We start from the raw sequence: 19208 nt of genomic DNA, 5'->3' as shown, positions 1-19208 counted from the left end.
ATTCTAGATGTCACTCTTCCCCGCCTCAAGGCCTTTATATCTCAGCTGTTGTCACGGTTACACATCGAGGCTCTTCTCCATGGCAATATAACAAAACAGGTCTGATATTTTCTTTAATAGAAATAGTTTGTGTTAAAAACAGGATTTAAAAGCAAGGGTTTATTTAATTGTCCCAAATTTTAAAACAATTTTTGCCAAATATGATTTCATAGTCTTCACTTAATTTTTCGCTGTTTTACAGCCAGTATATCATGATGACACTTTTTCTGCTGTCTGTCAGGCTCAATGTCCCTTTGAATGTTGGTATTTTAGATTTACTGTAATAGAAAACAGTTTATGATCTAAATATTTTAAAGTCTGCATTGCATGTTATTACAATAAGTAATTAGACTGCAAAAGTAACTGTGTGCTACAGCTCCTGGTTTTCCATTTACAAGCTTCAAACATATGACTCAGCTGACTAGCAAAGGTTAAAAAAAATCAGAATCCTTCAAATGAAGCATTAAGTACAAGGCTAAGGTGTGTGGGTCCATAAATCAGGCTTCTAGTTCCTTTTCCTTGTGAAAGTAAAAGGGCACTGTTAGTAAGAGGCAGTCTCTAAGATGCCACAAATACTCCTGTTCTTTTTGCGGATACAAACTAACACGGCTGCTACTCTGAAGACTATTTAATGTGTCCTTCATTAAAACTGTAATGAATTGCACTTCTGTCATGATACTGTTGGGAATGCTGGTATATCAGCCCCATGGGAATAGATGTAGCCATGTTAACATTTTGACTCTCTCACAAAGGAATTGTCACATGCAGTATTTGTAAATGCACTCAGATCTTTGGATAAATGTGATACAGATGTGCTTCTATACTAGTTTAGTGAAAGTACACTAGCACTAGACTATCTGATCTTAAAACACTGCAGATCAGTGGAGAAGGAAGTGGCCAGCAGCAGTGAGGGAAAGAGCCAGAAGGATAGTATATAGAAAGTTGGAGCTTTAAATAAGAGTTCCAGGAAAGTTGTTTTGTTTTTAATTTCTTTTACATTTTTTGTATGGAAATGTAAACTAAAGAATAATCCCATCTTTCTCCTAACCCCCTCTACATGTGGACAAGATGTGACTAAATTTCTCTATAAAGCACCACAGAATTACTCAGGACTGAGGGCTTGTCTACATCAGAAAGTTGCAGCGCTGGTGAGGGAGTTACAGCGCTGCAACTTAGGAGGTGTACACATCTGCAGGGCACCACCAGCGCTGCAACTCCCTGTTTGCAGCGCTGGCCGTACTCCCGTTTTGTCTCGGGTGTAGAGGATCCAGCGCTGGTGATCCAGCGCTGGTAATCAAGTATAGACACTTACCAGCGCTTTTCTTGACCTCCGTGGAATAAGCAGGTATCCCAGCATCACCGAGGAAGCCTCTGGTAATCAAACTGGTCTCCTTCCCCAGCTTGCTCTCGCGTTCCCCGAACCCCGAGCAAGCAGGTCTCCTTCCCTGCGGTTTGCTGGGTGGTTCCGGGAACGCGAGAGCAAACCGCGGCGAAGCTGGTCTCCTTTCCCGGTTTACTCTCTCGTTCCCGAACCCCCGAGCAAGCAGGTCTCCTTCCCTGCGGTTTGCAGGGTGGTTCGGGGAACGCGAGAGCAAACCGCGGCGAAGCTGGTCTCCTTTCCCGGTTTGCTCTCGCGTTCCCCGAACTCCCCTTGAAGCCGCCCAACAGCGCTGCAGTGTGGCCACATCTAACACCACTTGCAGCGCTGGTTGCTGTAAGTGTGGCCACTCTGCAGCGCTGGCCCTATACAGCTGTACTAATACAGCTGTAACAACCAGCGCTGCAAAATTGTAGATGTAGACATGGCCTGAGCCTTGTATTGTGCTGATATGTATTATGTGTCCCAATCATGAGAAAAAGATGTTTTCTGTAAGCAGTCGTGTGGACGGCTTTTGGAGGGATAAAAATATACATCACTGCATATGGTGCATCTATGTATTTGGAGACCATGGTCATCAGAAATGAACTGCAAGCTTCTTTTGAGCTCTTTGCAATCTACCTGTCTGCTTAGATTTCTATTTTGACGTTTGTATTTTGCCACAATAGGGTGTTGTGTTGATTTTTGCTTTATAGTAGGCTAATGGTGATCACAGTGACACCAACGTGTTATAAATATTCTATGGTAATTTGTTGTTTTCTAGAGTAGAATACATATTTTGGCTTTGCCATGAAAGTTCCTATTTTTCCCTCATCCTTCTTTTTTCCTTTTAGTTTCCTTCATAAATTTAGAGATCTTTTGCAGATTTTCTGCAAGAAATCATTTTTGTGTTGTGAGTTTACATGGCAGAACAGAGTAAGAGGTTTGGGTTTCTGCATAGAATTTTGAAACAGATTTTATAAGAAGTTGCTATACTTCTCAACATATAAGCCATGGCACTTAGCAATCAAGCCGTTTGAAGTTACACGTCTCAGACTTTTAAAAAATGTTGGCATACATATTGTTCTCACACACTCCATCCCCCACCCCCACCATATCATCACGGTCAAGTATTAAAGACTTTTTTAATTAAAGTGTAGTTTTCAATGTAATTTACTGAAATCCTTGCTTTTTTTTAAAGGATCAGCTTTTCATAAAACCACCTGAACTTCAAATATCCTATGTATTTGATGCTGTTTAGGTTGAAACTGTAGATTTACTGAAAATGTCTATAACTTTAGTACTGCTTAGGAATAAACACTCTATTGTGTATTTATAAAAAGCTAGTCTAGTAGGGGTATGTCCACATTACCCGCTGGATTGACGAGTAGCAATTGATCTATCGGGGATCGATTTATCACGTCTCATCTAGACACGATAAATTGATCCCCGAATGCACTCCCGTCAACTCTGGAACTCCACCAGGGCGAGACACGGAAGCGGAGTCAACGGGGGAGCCGCGGCCGTGAGGGCGGGAGATAAGTCAAAATAAGATATCTCGATTTCAGCTAGGCTATTCCCGTAGCTGAAGTTGCATATCTTACATCAACACCCCCCACCAGTTTAGACCAGGGTCTCATGGAAAGTCGATTAGGTAATTTTATAAATTTTCCTCTCTGTCTTTAGAACAATGTTGCATCCAAATTACATTACTTCAGCATTTCCTGCCATGTTAATTGCCATGTATTGATGTTTGTATGTTGTATACTTCAATGTACTTTAAAAAAAATATGATAAGGTTTCTGAAAGAAGAAATGAAGTTTATAGATTTCAATTAAAAATGATAACAGCTGGTCTGCTACCGTGTCAAATACCTGTACATACAAGGTCTTCTCTCTCTCTCTCTCTCTTTTTTTTTTTTTTTTTTTTTTTTTTTACTTCTTAATTGTGTGCGCTCTGTTTGTGGGCACAAAGACACGAACTCAGCAAGGTCTTTAAGCATGTGAGTCATCCCATTCCTATACAGTAAACTACTTGCTTTAAATTCCATTGACTTCAGTGGCACTGAAGCTTGTGCTTAAGTACTTTGGCAAATAGGGGCAGGATTACTCACATGTTTAAATGATTTGTTGAATTGGAGTCTAAAAACTGCTTCCTGCAGCATCTCTGTATGCCTACGTAATCTGCCAGAGTAGGAGTAGAAAATTTTAATTAACTTTTCCCAGGGAAAAGAAAATATGGTGGTCCTAATTTTTTTTTTTTTTTACTCAAGATGGTCTAGTTTACTTGAAACTTGTGTTCTCTCCCCCTAAAGGAAATATTTAGGTTCTTCTTTGAGTGCTTGCTAATATCCATTGCAGTTAGGTGCGCGCGCACCACGTGCACGTTCGTCGGAAAATTTTTACTCCGACAGAGAGGAAGGAGGGTGGGTTTGGAATGGATATGAGCAACACATCTCGAAGAACAACAATTACAAAGGTGAGTAGCGGTCTTTTCTTCTTCGAGTGCTTGCTCATATCCATTCCAGTTAGGTGATTCCCAAGCCTTATGTAGGCAGTGAGGTCGGAGTGAAATGTGGCAGAATGTAAACTGCTGAGCCAGAGGCTGCAGCATCTCTTGACTGTTGAACCAGAGTATAATGCGAAGCAAGGGTATGGACCGAGGACCAGGGAGCTGCGCGATAGATCTCATGGGTGGGTACACGAGCCAGCAAGGCGGCAGATGACGCCTGAGCCCTGGTAGAATGCACGGTGATGTGGCTTGGGGAAATGTGAGCCAAATCATAACAAGTGCGGGTGCACGTCATCACCCAAGATGAGATCCTCTGAGAGCTATGGGAATAAAGGGAAACAAGAAGACTTTTTATCAATACATTAGAAGCAAGAGGAAAACTAAGGACAGGGTAGGCCCACTGCTCAATGAGGAGGGGGAAACAGTAACGGGAGACTTGGAAATGGCAGAGATGCTTAATGACTTCTTTTTTTCAGTCTTCACTGAGAAGTCTGAAGGAATGTCTAGTATAGTGAATGCTTACGGGAAGAGGGTAGGTTTAGAAGAGAAAATAAGAAAAGAGCAAGTAAAAAATCACTTAGAAAAGTTAGATGCCTGCAAGTCACCAGGGCCTGATGGAATGCATCCTAGAATACTCAAGGAGTTAATAGAAGAGGTATCTGAGCCTCTAGCTATTATCTTTGGGAAATCATGGGAGACGGGGGAGATTCCAGAAGACTGGAAGGGGGCAAATATAGTGCCCATCTATAAAAAGGGAAATAAAAACAACCCAGGAAACTACAGACCAGTCAGTTTAACTTCTGTGCCAGGGAAGATAATGGAGCAGGTAATCAAAGAAATCATCTGCAAACACTTGGAAGGTGGTAAGGTGATAGGGAATAGCCAGCATGGATTTGTAAAGAACAAATCGTGTCAAACTAATCTGATAGCGTTCTTTGATAGGATAACGAGCCTTATGGATAAGGGAGAAGCGGTGGATGTGATATATCTAGACTTTAGTAAGGCATTTGATACGGTCTCGCATGATATTCTTATAGATAAACTAGGAAAGTACAATTTAGATGGAGCTACTATAAGGTGGGTGCATAACTGGCTGGATAACCGTACTCAGAGAGTAGTTGTTAATGGCTCCCAATCCTGCTGGAAAGGTATAACAAGTGGGGTTCCGCAGGGGTCTGTTTTGGGACCGGCTCTGTTCAATATCTTCATCAACGATTTAGATGTTGGCATAGAAAGTACGCTTATTAAGTTTGCGGACGATACCAAATTGGGAGGGATTGCAACTGCTTTGGAGAACAGGGTCAAAATTCAAAATGATCTGGACAAATTGGAGAAATGGTCTGAGGTAAACCGGATGAAGTTCAATAAAGATAAATGCAAAGTGCTCCACCTAGGAAGGAATAATCAATTTCACACATACAGAATGGGAAGAGACTGTCTAGGAAGGAGTATGGAAGAAAGAGATCTAGGGGTCATAGTAGACCACAAGCTTAATATGAGTCAACAGTGTGATACTGTTGCAAAAAAAGCAAACATGATTCTGGGATGCATTAACAGGTGTGTTGTAAACAAGACACGAGATGTCATTCTTCCGCTTTACTCTGCGCTGGTTAGGCCTCAACTGGAGTATTGTGTCCAGTCCTGGGCACCGCATTTCAAGAAAGATGTGGAGAAATTGGAGAAGGTCCAGAGAAGAGCAACAAGAATGATTAAAGGTCTTGAGAACATGACCTATGAAGGAAGGCTGAAGGAATTGGGTTTGTTTAGTTTGGAAAAGAGAAGACAGAGGGGACATGATAGCAGTTTTCAGGTATCTAAAAGGGTGTCATCAGGAGGAGGGAGAAAACTTGTTCACCTTAGCCTCCAATGATAGAACAAGAAGCAATGGGCTTAAACTGCAGCAAGGGAGATTTAGGTTGGACATTAGGAAAAAGTTCCTAACTGTCAGTGTAGTTCAACACTGGAATAGATTGCCTAGGGAAGTTGTGGAATCTCCATCTCTGGAGATATTTAAGAGTAGGTTAGATAAATGTCTATTAGGGATGGTCTAGACAGTATTTGGTCCTGCCATGAAGGCAGGGGACTGGACTTGATGACCTGTCAAGGTCCCTTCCAGTCCTAGAGTCTATGAGTCATGAGAGGAAACAGGTAGGCCTTTCCTTCGGTCTGCTACTGCGACCGAGAGTTGGGGCGTTTTACAAAATGGTTTTCTCCGCTCAGTATAAATGCGAGCGCTCTACAGACATCCAGAGAGTGCAATTGTTGCCCTCATTGCGTTGAGTGTGGTAAACATGAAAGGCCGAAACCACCTTAGGGAGGAAAGCCGGGTGTGGTCGTAACTGCACCTTGCCTTTGTGAACATAGTGTACGGCAGAACCACCGTAAGAGCCCTGAGCTTGGAGACTCATCTGGCCGATGTAATGGCTATGGAGAAAGCTGTCTTCCAAGACAGGTATAGCAGCGAGCAGGTCGCTAACAGCTTGAATGGGAGAGACATAAGTCTGGTTAAAGCCAGGTTGAGGTCCCAGGTTGGGGTGGGGCAGTGTACTTGAGGGTGTAAGTGCTCCAAGCCCTTGAGGAACCTTGAAACCATAGAGTGTTAACCATAGAGGGCTTACGGAACGATCACCTTAGCCTGGGTGGAAGGTAGAGATGGCTGCCAAGTGTACCCTCAGCGATGACACCACTAGGCCCTGCTCTTGTAGGCCAGAGGGCAGTCCAAAATAGAGGGGATGGAGACCTCAGTAGGAGTAAGATCAAGCGTTCCGCACCTGTAAGAGAAACATTACCACTCGGCCAGGTACACTGACCAGGTGGAAGGCTTCCTGCTACCCCAGTTTAGTCACGCAGCAGCCACACCGTGAGGTGAAGAGACTGCAGGTCCTGGTTGCGAAGCCTGCCGTGGTCCTGAGTTATGAGGTCTGGGTGGAGTGGCAGAGTAATTGGGTTGGCTATTGACAGGTCGAGCAACGTGGTGTATCAGTGCTGCCTGGACCAAGCTGGAGTGATCATGATGATGCACGCCCTGCCCCTGCAAAGTTTGAGCAGGACCCAATGAGCCAGGGTGAATGGTGGGAAGGCATAAAACAGTTGGTCCTTCCACGGCATAGGAAAGCGTCCGAGATCGATCCCGGGGAGAGACCTTGGAAGGAGCAGAACCTCAGACATTTCCTGTTCTTGCGGTAAGCGAACAGGTCTATGTGGGGAAAAATCCCCACTTCTCTCAACAGAATGCATCACATCAAGGCAGAGCGACCACTCGTCAGACAGGAAAGACCTGCTGAGCCGAAGCGCCAAGGCGTTCCGAGCGCCTGGGAGAAAGGATGCTACCAGATTTATCGAGTGGGCTATGCAAAAGTCCCAGAGATGGATGACCTCCTGACAAAAGAAGGAGGACCATGTCCCTCCTTGGTTGTTTATGTAGCACATGGCCGTTGTGTTGGCTGTAAACACTGAGACACCACAGCCTCGCAGCTGCTACTGGAATCCCTGGCACATCAGGTGGACTGCTCTCATCTTTGGACATTGATGTGGAACGCCAGCTCCTGAGAAGACCAAAGGCCTTAAGCTCGAAGGTGACCGAGGTGAGCACCCGAGCCGAGAGATGAAGCGTCCGTCGTCTGGGACAGTGAGGGCTGGGGCGGATGGAACGGCATCCCTGTCCACACCAGGGAAGGAGTTAGCCACCATTCTAGGGAGCCTAGGGTGCTCGAGGGAATGGTGACTATCGTGACCATTGGGTCCCTGTCCGGGCTGTACGCCGATTTGAGCCAAACTTGGAGAGGACAGAGGCGGAGCTTGGCGTGTTTGGTTACAAACTTGCAGGCAGCCATGGGACCCAGGAGAGCAAGACAAGCGTGAGCCGAGGTTGTTGGGAAAGTCTGCAGACCTCGGATGATTGTTGCCATCGCCTGAAACTGCAGCTGTGGTAAGCAGGCTCCGGCTAGGTCGGAGTCCAGGATAGCTCCTAGGAAGTCTAACCTCTGCATGGGAACCATAATGGATGTTTCTATGGTGATCATCAGGCCTAGACGTGTGAATAGGTCCCCGACGATGCCCACATGCTGAGTGACTTGTGTCTCTGAGTCTCCTCGGATAAGCCAATCGTCCAGATACGGAAAATGCATATCCGACGTCGGCAGAGGTGGGTGACGACTACGGCCATACACTTGTTTAATACCTGTGGGGCTGTAGAAAAGCCAAACAGCAGGACCGTAAACTGGAAGTACTGACGATTGGCTAGAAGTGGAGGTATCTCCTGTGCGGAGGGAAGATGGCGATGTGAAAGTATGCGTCCTTCATGTCGAGGGTGGCATGCCAGTCTCCAGGATCCAAAGATGGGATAATGGTTCCCAGGGATATCATGCGGAACTTAAACCTATCATAAACTGGTTGAGTCCTCGCAGGTCTAGGATAGGTCTGAGACCTCCGTACGAGTTGGGGATTAGGGAATAATGGGAGTAAAACCCCTTGCCCCTTTCGTCCATCGGCGTCTGCGCCTCTTGTAAGAGGAATTGCTCTTGAGAGGGGTCCCTGAAGATGGACAGGGCTGGAACAAATTAAAGGTGGTACCCATACTCCACCATGTGTAGGAGCCAGCGATCTGAAGTTAACTGGGATCATGCCAAGAGGAAGTAGGAGTGCTATCCCGCCGCCCTCGGGCGCACCTTTGAAAGTTCGTCTTTGGTCCCAGTGGTGATTGCGGGGGACTTCGATCTTGGCCCTCTAGGGGTCCTGACGGTCGTCTGCGACCACCTCGGCCGCGCCGTCTGCCAAAGTCCTCTCTGTGGTTAGGCACAGAATACGGCGGTGTGGCTGGGGACGGAAAGGTCTGCGTTAGGTCGTCGGTGTATGCACGCTGAGAGAGCGCATTAGGACCCTGCTGTCCTCCAGGCTTTGCAGCCTGGGGTTGTCTTCGCCGCGAAGAGGCCTTTACCATCAAATGGTAAGTTGTGAATGGTATACTGCCGCTCCGGCCGGAGGTTTGAAACCTGAAGCCATGAGATGCTCTTCATGGTAACACCCGATGTCAGAGCCCTGGCTGCTGAGTCTGCTGCATGCAACAAGGCCTGGAGGGAAGCTCTGGCCACCCTTTTTCCTTCCTCCAAGAGGGCAGTGAACTCTTGGCAGGAGTCTTGAGGGAGAAGCTCCAGAAACTTATCCACCGTCACCCAGGTGATATGGGCTAAGCAAGCCTTGTTGATTTGCCACGCAGAGCTATAAGGCCCCTGCAGAGTACTCCGTGCGGCTGAGTAGGGTCATCCGCCTAGCCTCCTTTGATTTCGGGGCTGGCGCCTGTTGGCCATGCCGTTCCCTTTCCTTAATGGACTGAACGACTAGTGAGCAGGGAGGAGGACCCATAGATTCACAGACTCTAGGACTGGAAGAGACCTCGAGAGTTCATCGAGTCCAATCCCCTGCTCTCATGGCAGGACCAAATACTGTCTAGACCATCCCTAATAGACATTTATCTAACCTACTCTTAAATATCTCCAGAGATGGAGATTCCACAACTTCCCTAGGCAATCTATTCCAGTGTTGAACTACACTGACAGTTAGGAACTTTTTCCTAATGTCCAACCTAAATCTCCCTTGCTGCAGTTTAAGCCCATTGCTTCTTGTCCTATCATTGGAGGTTAAGGTGAACAAGTTTTCTCCCTCCTCCTGATGACACCCTTTTAGATACCTGAAAACTGCTATCATGTCCCCTCTCAGTCTTCTCTTTTCCAAACAAAACAAACCCAGTTCCTTCAGCCTTCCTTCATAGGTCATGTTCTCAAGACCTTTAGTCATTCTTGTTGCTCTTCTCTGGACCCTCTCCAATTTCTCCACATCTTTCTTGAAATGCAGTGCCCAGAACGGGATACAATACTCCAGTTGAGGCCTAACCAGCACAGAGTAAAGCGGAAGAATGACTTCTCGTGTCTTGTTTACAACCCACCTGTTAATGCATCCCAGAATCACGTTTGCTTTTTTTTTGCAACAGTATAACACTGTTGACTCATATTAAGCTTGTGGTCTACTATGACCCCTAGATTTCTTTCTTCCATACTCCTTCCTAGACAGTCTATTCCCATTCCGTGTGTGTGAAACTGATTATCCCTTCCTAAGTGGAGCACTTTGCATTTATCTTTATTGAACTTCATCCGGTTTACCTCAGACCATTTCTCCAATTACTCCAGATCATTTTGAATTTTGACCCTGTCCTCCAAAGCAGTTGCAATCCCTCCCAGTTTGGTATCGTCCGCAAACTTAATAAGCGTACTTTCTATGCCAACATCTAAATCGTTGATGAAGATATTGAACAGAGCCGGTCCCAAAACAGACCCCTGCGGAACCCCACTTGTTATACCTTTTCAGCAGGATTGGGAGCCATTAATAACTACTCTCTGAGTACGGTTATCCAGCCAGTTATGCACCCACCTTATAGTACCCCATCTAAATTGTACTTTCCTAATTTATCTATAAGAATCTCATGCGAGACTGTATCAAATGCCTTACTAAAGTCTAGATATATCACATCCACCGCTTCTCCCTTATCCACAGGGCTCGTTATCCTATCAAAGAATGCTATCAGATTAGTTTGACACGATTTGTTCTTTACAAATCCATGCTGGCTATTCCCTATCACCGTACCACCTTCCAAGTGTTTGCAGATGATTTCTTTAATTACCTGCTCCATTATCTTCCCTGGCACAGAAGTTAATTTAACTGGTCTGTAGTTTCCTGGGTTGTTTTTATTTCCCTTTTTATAGATGGGCACTATATTTGCCCCCTTCCAGTCTTCTGGAATCTCCCCCGTCTCCCATGATTTCCCAAAGATAATAGCTAGAGGCTCAGATACCTCCTCTATTAACTCCTTGAGTGTTCTAGGATGCATTTCGTCAGGCCCCTAGTGACTTGCAGGCATCTAACTTTTCTAAGTGATTTTTTACTTGCTCTTTTTTAATTTTATCTTCTAAATCTACCTTCTTCCCGTAAGCATTCACTATATTAGACATTCCTTCAGACTTCTCAGTGAAAACCGAAACAAAGAAGTCATTAAGCATCTCTGCCATTTCCAAGTCTCCCGTTACTGTTTCCCCCTCCTCACTGAGCAGTGGGGCTACCCTGTCCTTGTTCTTCCTCTTGCTTCTAATGTATTGATAAATACGGACATACAAGTAGTTGTACCCCCCATAGAGTATCGGCATTCGCCTGGATAGTCCGAATAAAGGGGTAGGGCCCCTCTAGTGGGGCAGCCGCCGATAGAATGTCCACTACTGGGTCCCCTACCTCCAGGACCTCCTCCAGCTGGAGGTCCATATAGAGTGCTACCCTCCTTAGAAGGCTGAAAAATCATGGTCAGAGTATCCGACTCTACCGGACTTTGCCCAACTCGGCACCGGGGACCGGTACCGGGAGGCGTACCGGTACCTGGAACAAGATCTGGACCTGCGACCAGAGCAGTGTCGGGAGGTCGACCAAGATCTCGAGGCTCGATGTTGGGAGCGGCTACAGGAGTCACGGTGTCTGTAGCGGTGCCAGGAGCTGGAACGGTGCCAAGAGTAGCGGATCGGCGAATGGGACACCGACCGGTGCGGCAAGTGCAACCGGTACCGAGGAGGAGAACAGCACTGGGACTGCAAGTGGCGTCGGGAGCAGGAGTGCCGACAGGACCTAGAGCATCTGCGGGACCGTGATCATGAACAGTGCCGCTCTGCTGTGCCGACAGAGGACGGTTGTATCAAGGGGTGGCTTGCGAAGAGACTGTATTACCCGCACTGGTGGTGCTGGGGGTTCAGGCAGCATCTACTCTGTCATGGCAATGAGATCCCTCGCTGCTGGGAATGTCCCCGGCGTGGAGGGAACAGTAAGCTTAACCAGAGCGCATACTGGGGAGCTGTCAGGCACCGGATTCAATGGCCCTCGTGGGACCGGCATCGACGATGCCAACGTCGTCAGTGCCTCGGCAGGTGTCAGTGCCGGGTGATCCGACTTAGACAGGCTCTCTGGCTGTGGTGCAGGTGGCACGGAAGCAGCAGGAGCAGGGAGCTCAACCACGGCACGCACCGGGGAGCAGTCAGGCACTGGATTCGATGGCCTCATGGGACCAGAATCGATGGTACCGAAGTCATCGGTTCCTCTACTGGTGTCAGGCGATCCGACTTAGACGAGCTCTCTGGCTGCGGTGCAGTTGGCACGGAAGCAGCAGGAGCAGGGAGCTCAACCACGGCGCGTGCCGGGGAGCTGTCAGGCACTGGCAGCAGGAGTCATGGGCTTTCTCGACCTCGGAGAGAGGGAGCGATGCCGAATCGACTTCGGTGCCAGCGACGGCCAGTGCCGAGAGGCCTTGGCAGTGCCGGCGAGGTCCGGTGCCGGGGAGGCGCTTCTGCCCGCCGATTGACCAGCGCTCAGTGCCAAAGGTGGAGGGGTAAGTGAAAGTCCCGCTCCATTTTGTTCTCGGCTTAAAAGCCTTGCAAATGAGGCACTTAGCTGTGAAGTGCGATTTCCCCAAGGCACCTCAAACAGGAGTCGTGCAGACCTCCTGTCGGCATTGGCTTGTGGCAGGCCGAGCACGGGTTTAAAACCTGGTGAGCCAGGCATGGGCTTGAGCACCGGGTGCGGGGAAGGGGCTACTCCCCGAACCCCGCTAACTATTACTAAACTAACTATGCTAGTAAAGAAAAAATGTATAACATGTATATGTGTGTGTGTGTGTGTGTGTGTGTGTGTATATATATATATATATATATATATATATATATATATATATATATATATATATATATATAAAAGGATTATAGCTATATAACTATAGCTATATAACTATATACATGAGGACTACGGGTAGCTAGGGAAGTGGACATCACCGAGCCGTGCTCCACTGTTCCAACGACTGACACTGGCGGTAAGAAGGAACTGAAGAGTGGCTGGGTCGGCAGGGGTATATATCTGGCGCCATAGCGGCGCCACTCCAGGGGGCGGCCAGCAGACCCACCGAGTGTTGCTAGGGTAAAAATCTTCCGACGAACATGCACGTGGCGCGCGCACAACTAACTGGAATGGACATGAGCAACACATCTCGAAGAACAACAGTTACAAAGGTGAGTAACCGTCTTATTTTAGGAAGGGTTTCACCTAAGAGAGTTAGAGGCGTCTCATTTATTTTTACTAGGAGTTGGAGCCTGATTTCATGAGACTCTTTTGAAAATTCCAGCCCTAAAGTGCAGGCCTTCAACTGTGAACTCAGTCTATGCAAGTGAAATTTACTTGCTGTCAAATTAACAGTTGTCACTGGCTGCTGGACAAAATTATTTTTCCTATTCTCCTTACCAGCAGCTGGAGACAGGAAAAAAATATGCTGTCACTTTTATCCCCGTATAAAAGGGGACTGCTTTGATCGCAACAGTCCCAACTCCACCAATGCAACAAAATGGGGTGAATAGCTGTGCTGATATGGAAAGACTTGGAGAAACCAAATTAACAGCTAACAAAATGTCATTTGTGTATATAAATTGGGGAGTACATATGCAGTTTCCAAGTTTGCACAGATAAATACTTCAAGGGTAAGAAAGTGAGGGCACGTTAAGAATAGGTCCAAAATGTTTAGCTAAATGTGTAAAGATGAATGTAGCCAAAGGTATGCTCGCCAGTAGCACTTGGTTACTATAAAATCAATAGTAATAAATACACAAAATAAAAGTAAACTAATGTAAGGAAAATAATCTCACTTATTTTTCACTTACGTATACTTTGTTTTAAATGAACCATTCCATCCTTCTATTACTGATTTTGCATCTAACCAACAATAACTGCTGTCCTTCAGTGTGCTGCCAGATTTAGGATTGTCAGGGATTAAATAAAAAAACTTGTATTTAATGTCTTCTTTTCCAGGCTGCATTAGGAATTATGCAAATGGTTGAGGACACTCTCATTGAGCATGCTCATACAAAGCCCCTCCTTCCCAGTCAGCTCGTAAGATACAGAGAAGTGCAGCTTCCTGACAGTAAGTTGAATCATTTTTTCTATGTTATAAAGCAAGTAATTTAAAGCTGTTTCCTGGTGTCTTCTAATGACTTTTTGAAGTGAATATTACCTGTAGTTAGTCTAGAAATCAACTTCAAAAGATTTTGCACTGTAAATCTTGCAGAATTAAATGGGAAATATCATTATATGAAAAAAGTAGCATAGGTAGGTCTGTGACATTAATCTTTCTGTTATGCTCAGTAACTATTTTTTGTAGAACTGTAAAATAATATTTAGCTGCTTAATATATTGGAGTGTTGATGTGAAGGATGAATACAGAGATGTGGCTTGCACAGCAATTTGAACAAAACAACATTAAAGTAAAAATTGTTCTTTGAATGGATGCAGATATGTATTCCATTAGGGTTGTGTGTGCTTAGTGCACCAGTGCCAGAGATTTTGCCTAGCAATACCTGTGAGGGACAGCACTCATGCCTCATGGCTATGGCCCCACGCCTAGCTATCTGAGATGGCACCATCCTGACCCCTTCCTCTCAGTTCCTTCTTACCGCCCATGGCTGGAGTCAGAGTTCTATGTGGTATAACCTTACATCCTTGCAATCAGATTTAGCATAGTTTTTAATTGCATGTAGTTAGTAGTTAGTGGTAGGTAGTAGTTAGTGTTAGCTTTAGTAGGTTTTTTTCCCTGTTGATGCCCTCACTGGGGTTTAAAGACTGTCCGTCATGTGGGGGAGTGATCGCTAACAATGATCCCCACACCTGGTGCCTGCTCTGGCTTGGCAAGGACAGCCTTAAAGAACATTGTTCGATCTGCAGATTGTTCAATAAAAGGACTCAGGTGTCCTGGGACTTCCACATTGAGCAGGCCATGCAGCCTTCATCAGGCCAACAATTACCCTCACCCTCAGGCTTAGCGTGTGGGAGCAGGTGCCTCTCTGAAGAGGTGGAGAAGCTGTTCCCTGTCAACTCTGCCGATGAATTGTCACATAAGACCAGCCACGACCACTGTAGTTCTCGGGGTAACACTTCTGCCTCCTTCAGGAAAAGCGCAGACAGACATGGAGCTGGTGGTGGTGGGCAGGAAGACATGGGTGCCTGTGACCCTTCCCCAGTACTGAGTGGGAAGGTCAGAAACCACCCCCCAGGCATCCGTTGAGTCTGTTACCGATGAGGGAGATGCCAGTACAGACTGTGTTTATTCGTCAGCGTACCAGGCAGCTGCAGACCTCCTTTGCCTTTTGGTCCTAACCTCACCACTGGTCTAGGACTTTTCCAGGTCTGTGCCCTCTATAGCACATCCAATGGAGCGAGCCACTGAATCCTCATGCCTGTTGGCACCACATCCCAGCACTGCTCTTCCAGTAGTAGGGATAGTGGTGGTATCAGAATCAGTTAGGGGACCGCAGTGCCAGGAGCCTCCTCTGCACTTCTGCAGTCGGCACCACACATGCTTCCCTTATCTGAGCCCTCCCTTATTCTACACTGTCAAAGTGAGAGCCCTGCCTCATTCTGTACGAGGTATTAATGTCCACATTGAATGACCAGAGCTCCTGGAGAACAACTTTCATTTTTTGCACTTGTACACTCAGTGATGTGCTGCTGCCTTCGCTTCGTTGAGTAAAGTGTAGTTTCTATCCAAATAACTTCTTGCCATGTCTAATAGCTGATTATTTTTTAACCTATGGTGATTTTACAGAATTTATTTATAGTACTCAATTTTTGTGCACTCTCCAAAAAGTCAAGATTTAAGCAATTATTAATACGGAGATTGAGGACAATTCCTGAGAATATGTACGAATAGATAGCTAATGTACAGCAAAAAGCCATAATCTCTAGCTGATCATTATCCTGTAGGAAATGCCTTGTACCAAAGAAGCTATTGGTATTACTTATTGAATTACTTTTAATGCTTATAAATCTGTTGGATTGACTGTCGTAGAAATTGAAGTCTTCTGTTTACAGAACAAATAAAGCACAGGAGAGGCAGTGCAAGCGTTCCCTCCAATCACACAAATGTACCTCAACCCTGATCCGTAGGGATATGATGGGCGCAGTAGTCTCCAAATCTAATCAGTGGGAAATCAGCAGGTGCATTTGAGATCGTTATAAGAGAAGAGGCATCGGCATGTTGTTCTCTGCAAGGACCCTTTGCTTGTGGAATACACTTACCCATGTGACTCTCCAGGCTAGGATTTGTTAACCTTGTAAACATACTATAAAAATCTGTCTCCCACAGGTTGGTGAACAGTTGCCTGATTACACTGCTCTACAGCCAAAATGCTTCTGAAATAACTGTAGTCCAACTTTACTAATTCTGGGTCACTGAGAACAAAAATGATGCTTAAAATTGTTGATTGGCTCTAGTTTTCAAGATATGCTATTGGGTCAGTATATACGACCTTTGACTTGGGAATGGCGGAGGATAAGTGAGTTATAAAGGGAAAGGATCTCAATTTAAAGCAGAAATGACTAAAATACATCTTTGACTGGATCTATGAATAAATCTATGACTGGGTTTGGACAGTACTTGCTTTTTAGGCAAAACAATGAATGATGCAATCTGAAGCTGGTATTGCGTCATACATGATCTGAACTGCATCCTGTTATTCCTAGAAGTCATGGATGATGCAATCATAACGAAGCACACATCACTCTGCTGAACAAATTGCACTATATCAACTCTAGAAATCATACAGTGTCGTGCTCTCTTATTTGTCAGTGTTTGATTTTGCAAAGGGACACATTTCTGTTTAGCTAAAGTGAGCAGAGATGCCTCATAGTTGTGTGAACAGTGCAGATAACTTCTGCTGTGTTTGTGGTGAAGTGACTTTTGCATCACGAAAGCGCAGTATAACCACTATGGTTAAGAGAGCCTATCACCTTTATTTTGGCCTCGAAATTGGAGGTCAGTGCAAGAGGTGAGCCCCACACATATGCTGCAACACTTGTGCAACAAATCTTCGCCAGTGGTTGAACAAGAAAAGGAAATCTATGCCTTTTGCAGTGCCAATGATTTGGAGAGAGCCAACAGATCATACCAGCAATTGTTACTTCTGCATGGTGCCTCCAGTTGGGAAAGGTGTGTCAAAGAAGAAAAAGTGGACTGTGCATTATCCAAACATTCCATCAGCTATACGCCCAGTACCCCACGGAGAAGGACTGCCGGTTCCTGATGCACCAGAATCATTCTCACTCGAGTCAGACGAGGAAGAGGATGAAACTTCTAGTCCTGAACCATCAGTGTCACAAGACCCACATTTTCTCCCATCCTCCTCCTCCTCTGAACCACACCTCATAACACAAGGTGAACTGAATGACCTTCTCAGGGATTTGGAACTACCCAAGAGTAAGGCAGAGCTGTTGGGCTCCAGACTACAGCGGTGGAATCTCCTGACAGGCTATCAGGACAAATGGAGCCCATCAATGCTTGCAGACTCTTGCTGGACAGTGACAAGAGATACTCCATTTAATGAATACAAGAGACAAGCCAAGAAGCTCCGAGTAGACACTGAATAGGACTAAACTATGTACATAATAGTTTTGTGCCTTTTGTTTCATAATAAATTTTATTTATATAACCCTTTTGCTGATTTTTAAAGTGTTACATAAACAGGACAGGTGAAATATTATCATGTAAAGCAACCATAAACACATGAAAAGACCTAGGTTTACAATTTATGATTAAAACTCGACTATCTACACAATGTACATAGACATAAAACGTAAAAACTTAAATATCTTAGAAACAGTAGCCAATCAGTTGTTCTAATTGTCATATTTGAATTCAGCACATCAAAATACATAATAAATATCACATTTTATCTCTGAAGCAGACGACGTCTCAAACTGTAGACCAGTGTTATTAATCGAAGATTTGCTTTGAATCTGTCTTTTTCTTGTAATCAGATTCTGTCTGCAGCTAGACTGTCTGTTTTTTCTACTTGGACTCTATTTGGGAAGGTGTGTATGTGAGAGAGAGCGCCTAATTACTTTAACTTTCTCTTTTAGGAGGCTGGTTTGTCTATCAACAGAGGAATGAAGTTCATAACAACTGTGGCATAGAAATATATTACCAAACAGATATGCAGAGTACCTCTGAGAATATGTTTTTGGAGCTCTTCTGTCAAATTATATCAGAGCCTTGCTTCAACACTCTGCGTACCAAGGAACAGTTAGGTGAGTTTTGCCTGGGTTACCCTCCATATCTCAGTAAGAAATAAGGATAAGTGTGATGATAGACTTTCTATAGCTCTGCTTCTACCCTGCTCCCTGAATGCCATTTAAAGGACATTTTGGTAAATAAAAGTTATTTTAACTAATGAAGATCCCAAAGACTATACAGTTCACAAAGGTAATCTGAGATGAAAAAAGCATAGCTTTTAAGATCAAGACTGAAATATTTGAAGACTGCCTCACTCCAGAAAAAAATGGTGTCTTAGTGGCTGTACAGAAACCATCTCGTCTAAAGAAAAGCTTCAAAAACAGACTCCAACAAGAAACAGTTGAACTGGAACTAATTTGCAAACTAGATACCATTAACTTGGTCTGGAATGGAGACTGGGAGTGGCTGGGTCATTAAACAAATTGAATCTATTTCCCCATGTTAAATATCCTCCCACTTTCTTGTCAACTGTCTGAAATGGGCCGTCTTGATTATCACTACAAAAGTTGTTTTTTTTCTCCTGCTGATAATAGCTCATCTTAATTAATTAGCCTCTTAGAGTTGGTATGGCAACTTGCACCTTTTCTTGTTCTCTGTATGTATGTATATCTTCTTACTGTATGTTCCATTCTATCCATCTGATGAAGTGGGCTGTAGCTCACGAAAGCTTACGCTTATGCTCAAATAAATTTGTAAGTCTCTAAGGTACCCCGTTCTTTCATCTAAAGCTGTGAATGACAGGAGAGAGTGGGATTATTAGCCCAGCTTCCCGAAGCTAAATGACTGCCAGAAGAAAACTGAGCAATACTGACAGAGGATCAGTGACACTGCCTTTATGGGAAGTGGTAAGCAATAATGCTTACAAAGCCCTAGGTATGACTCATGTTAGTAAGGATGTGACTGCACATATATCAGAGCTAATTCAAATGAAATTTTTCACCAATATCTCTACACTCTGATTCCTCTCCAGTGTCAGAGACAGAGCCACTGTTTGCCCATGCTTTATCCAGCGGCTGCTCTTAGATTAGGCAGAGACACTACCACACAAGAGAGAGCTTAAATTATGAAATTGCAACAAAATGAAAAAAATGAAGCCTCACAGTCTTCTAGCTGAGTTCCTTAAACTGCATTCACTAAACTTGTCGCTCTGTTAGGTGGGTGTTTACAATA

At 45.0% G+C, this 19208-nt stretch overlaps 2 protein-coding genes across 4 annotated transcripts in view; both read left to right on the top strand.

The window, feature by feature from the left end:
- The window catches only part of LOC115654547 (insulin-degrading enzyme-like), a 220590-nt gene that overhangs the window by 80333 nt on the left and 121049 nt on the right, over positions 1-19208 (top strand).
- Positions 1-19208, top strand: part of LOC115654546 (insulin-degrading enzyme) — a 109439-nt gene that overhangs the window by 78653 nt on the left and 11578 nt on the right. For 2 of the 3 annotated variants that reach the window (XM_030568929.1, XM_030568928.1), the window contains exons 18-20: positions 8-99; positions 13784-13895; positions 17885-18052. In XM_030568929.1, coding sequence (XP_030424789.1) covers positions 8-99; positions 13784-13895; positions 17885-18052 — 372 coding nt within the window. The remainder of the gene's footprint in view (positions 1-7; positions 100-13783; positions 13896-17884; positions 18053-19208) is intronic. The other variant, XM_030568930.1, reaches the window with a different exon arrangement.

Source organism: Gopherus evgoodei, chromosome 7, assembly GCF_007399415.2.
Source record: "Gopherus evgoodei ecotype Sinaloan lineage chromosome 7, rGopEvg1_v1.p, whole genome shotgun sequence".
Lineage (NCBI taxonomy): Eukaryota > Metazoa > Chordata > Testudines > Testudinidae > Gopherus > Gopherus evgoodei.
This window is presented reverse-complemented; position numbering and strand designations above follow the sequence as displayed.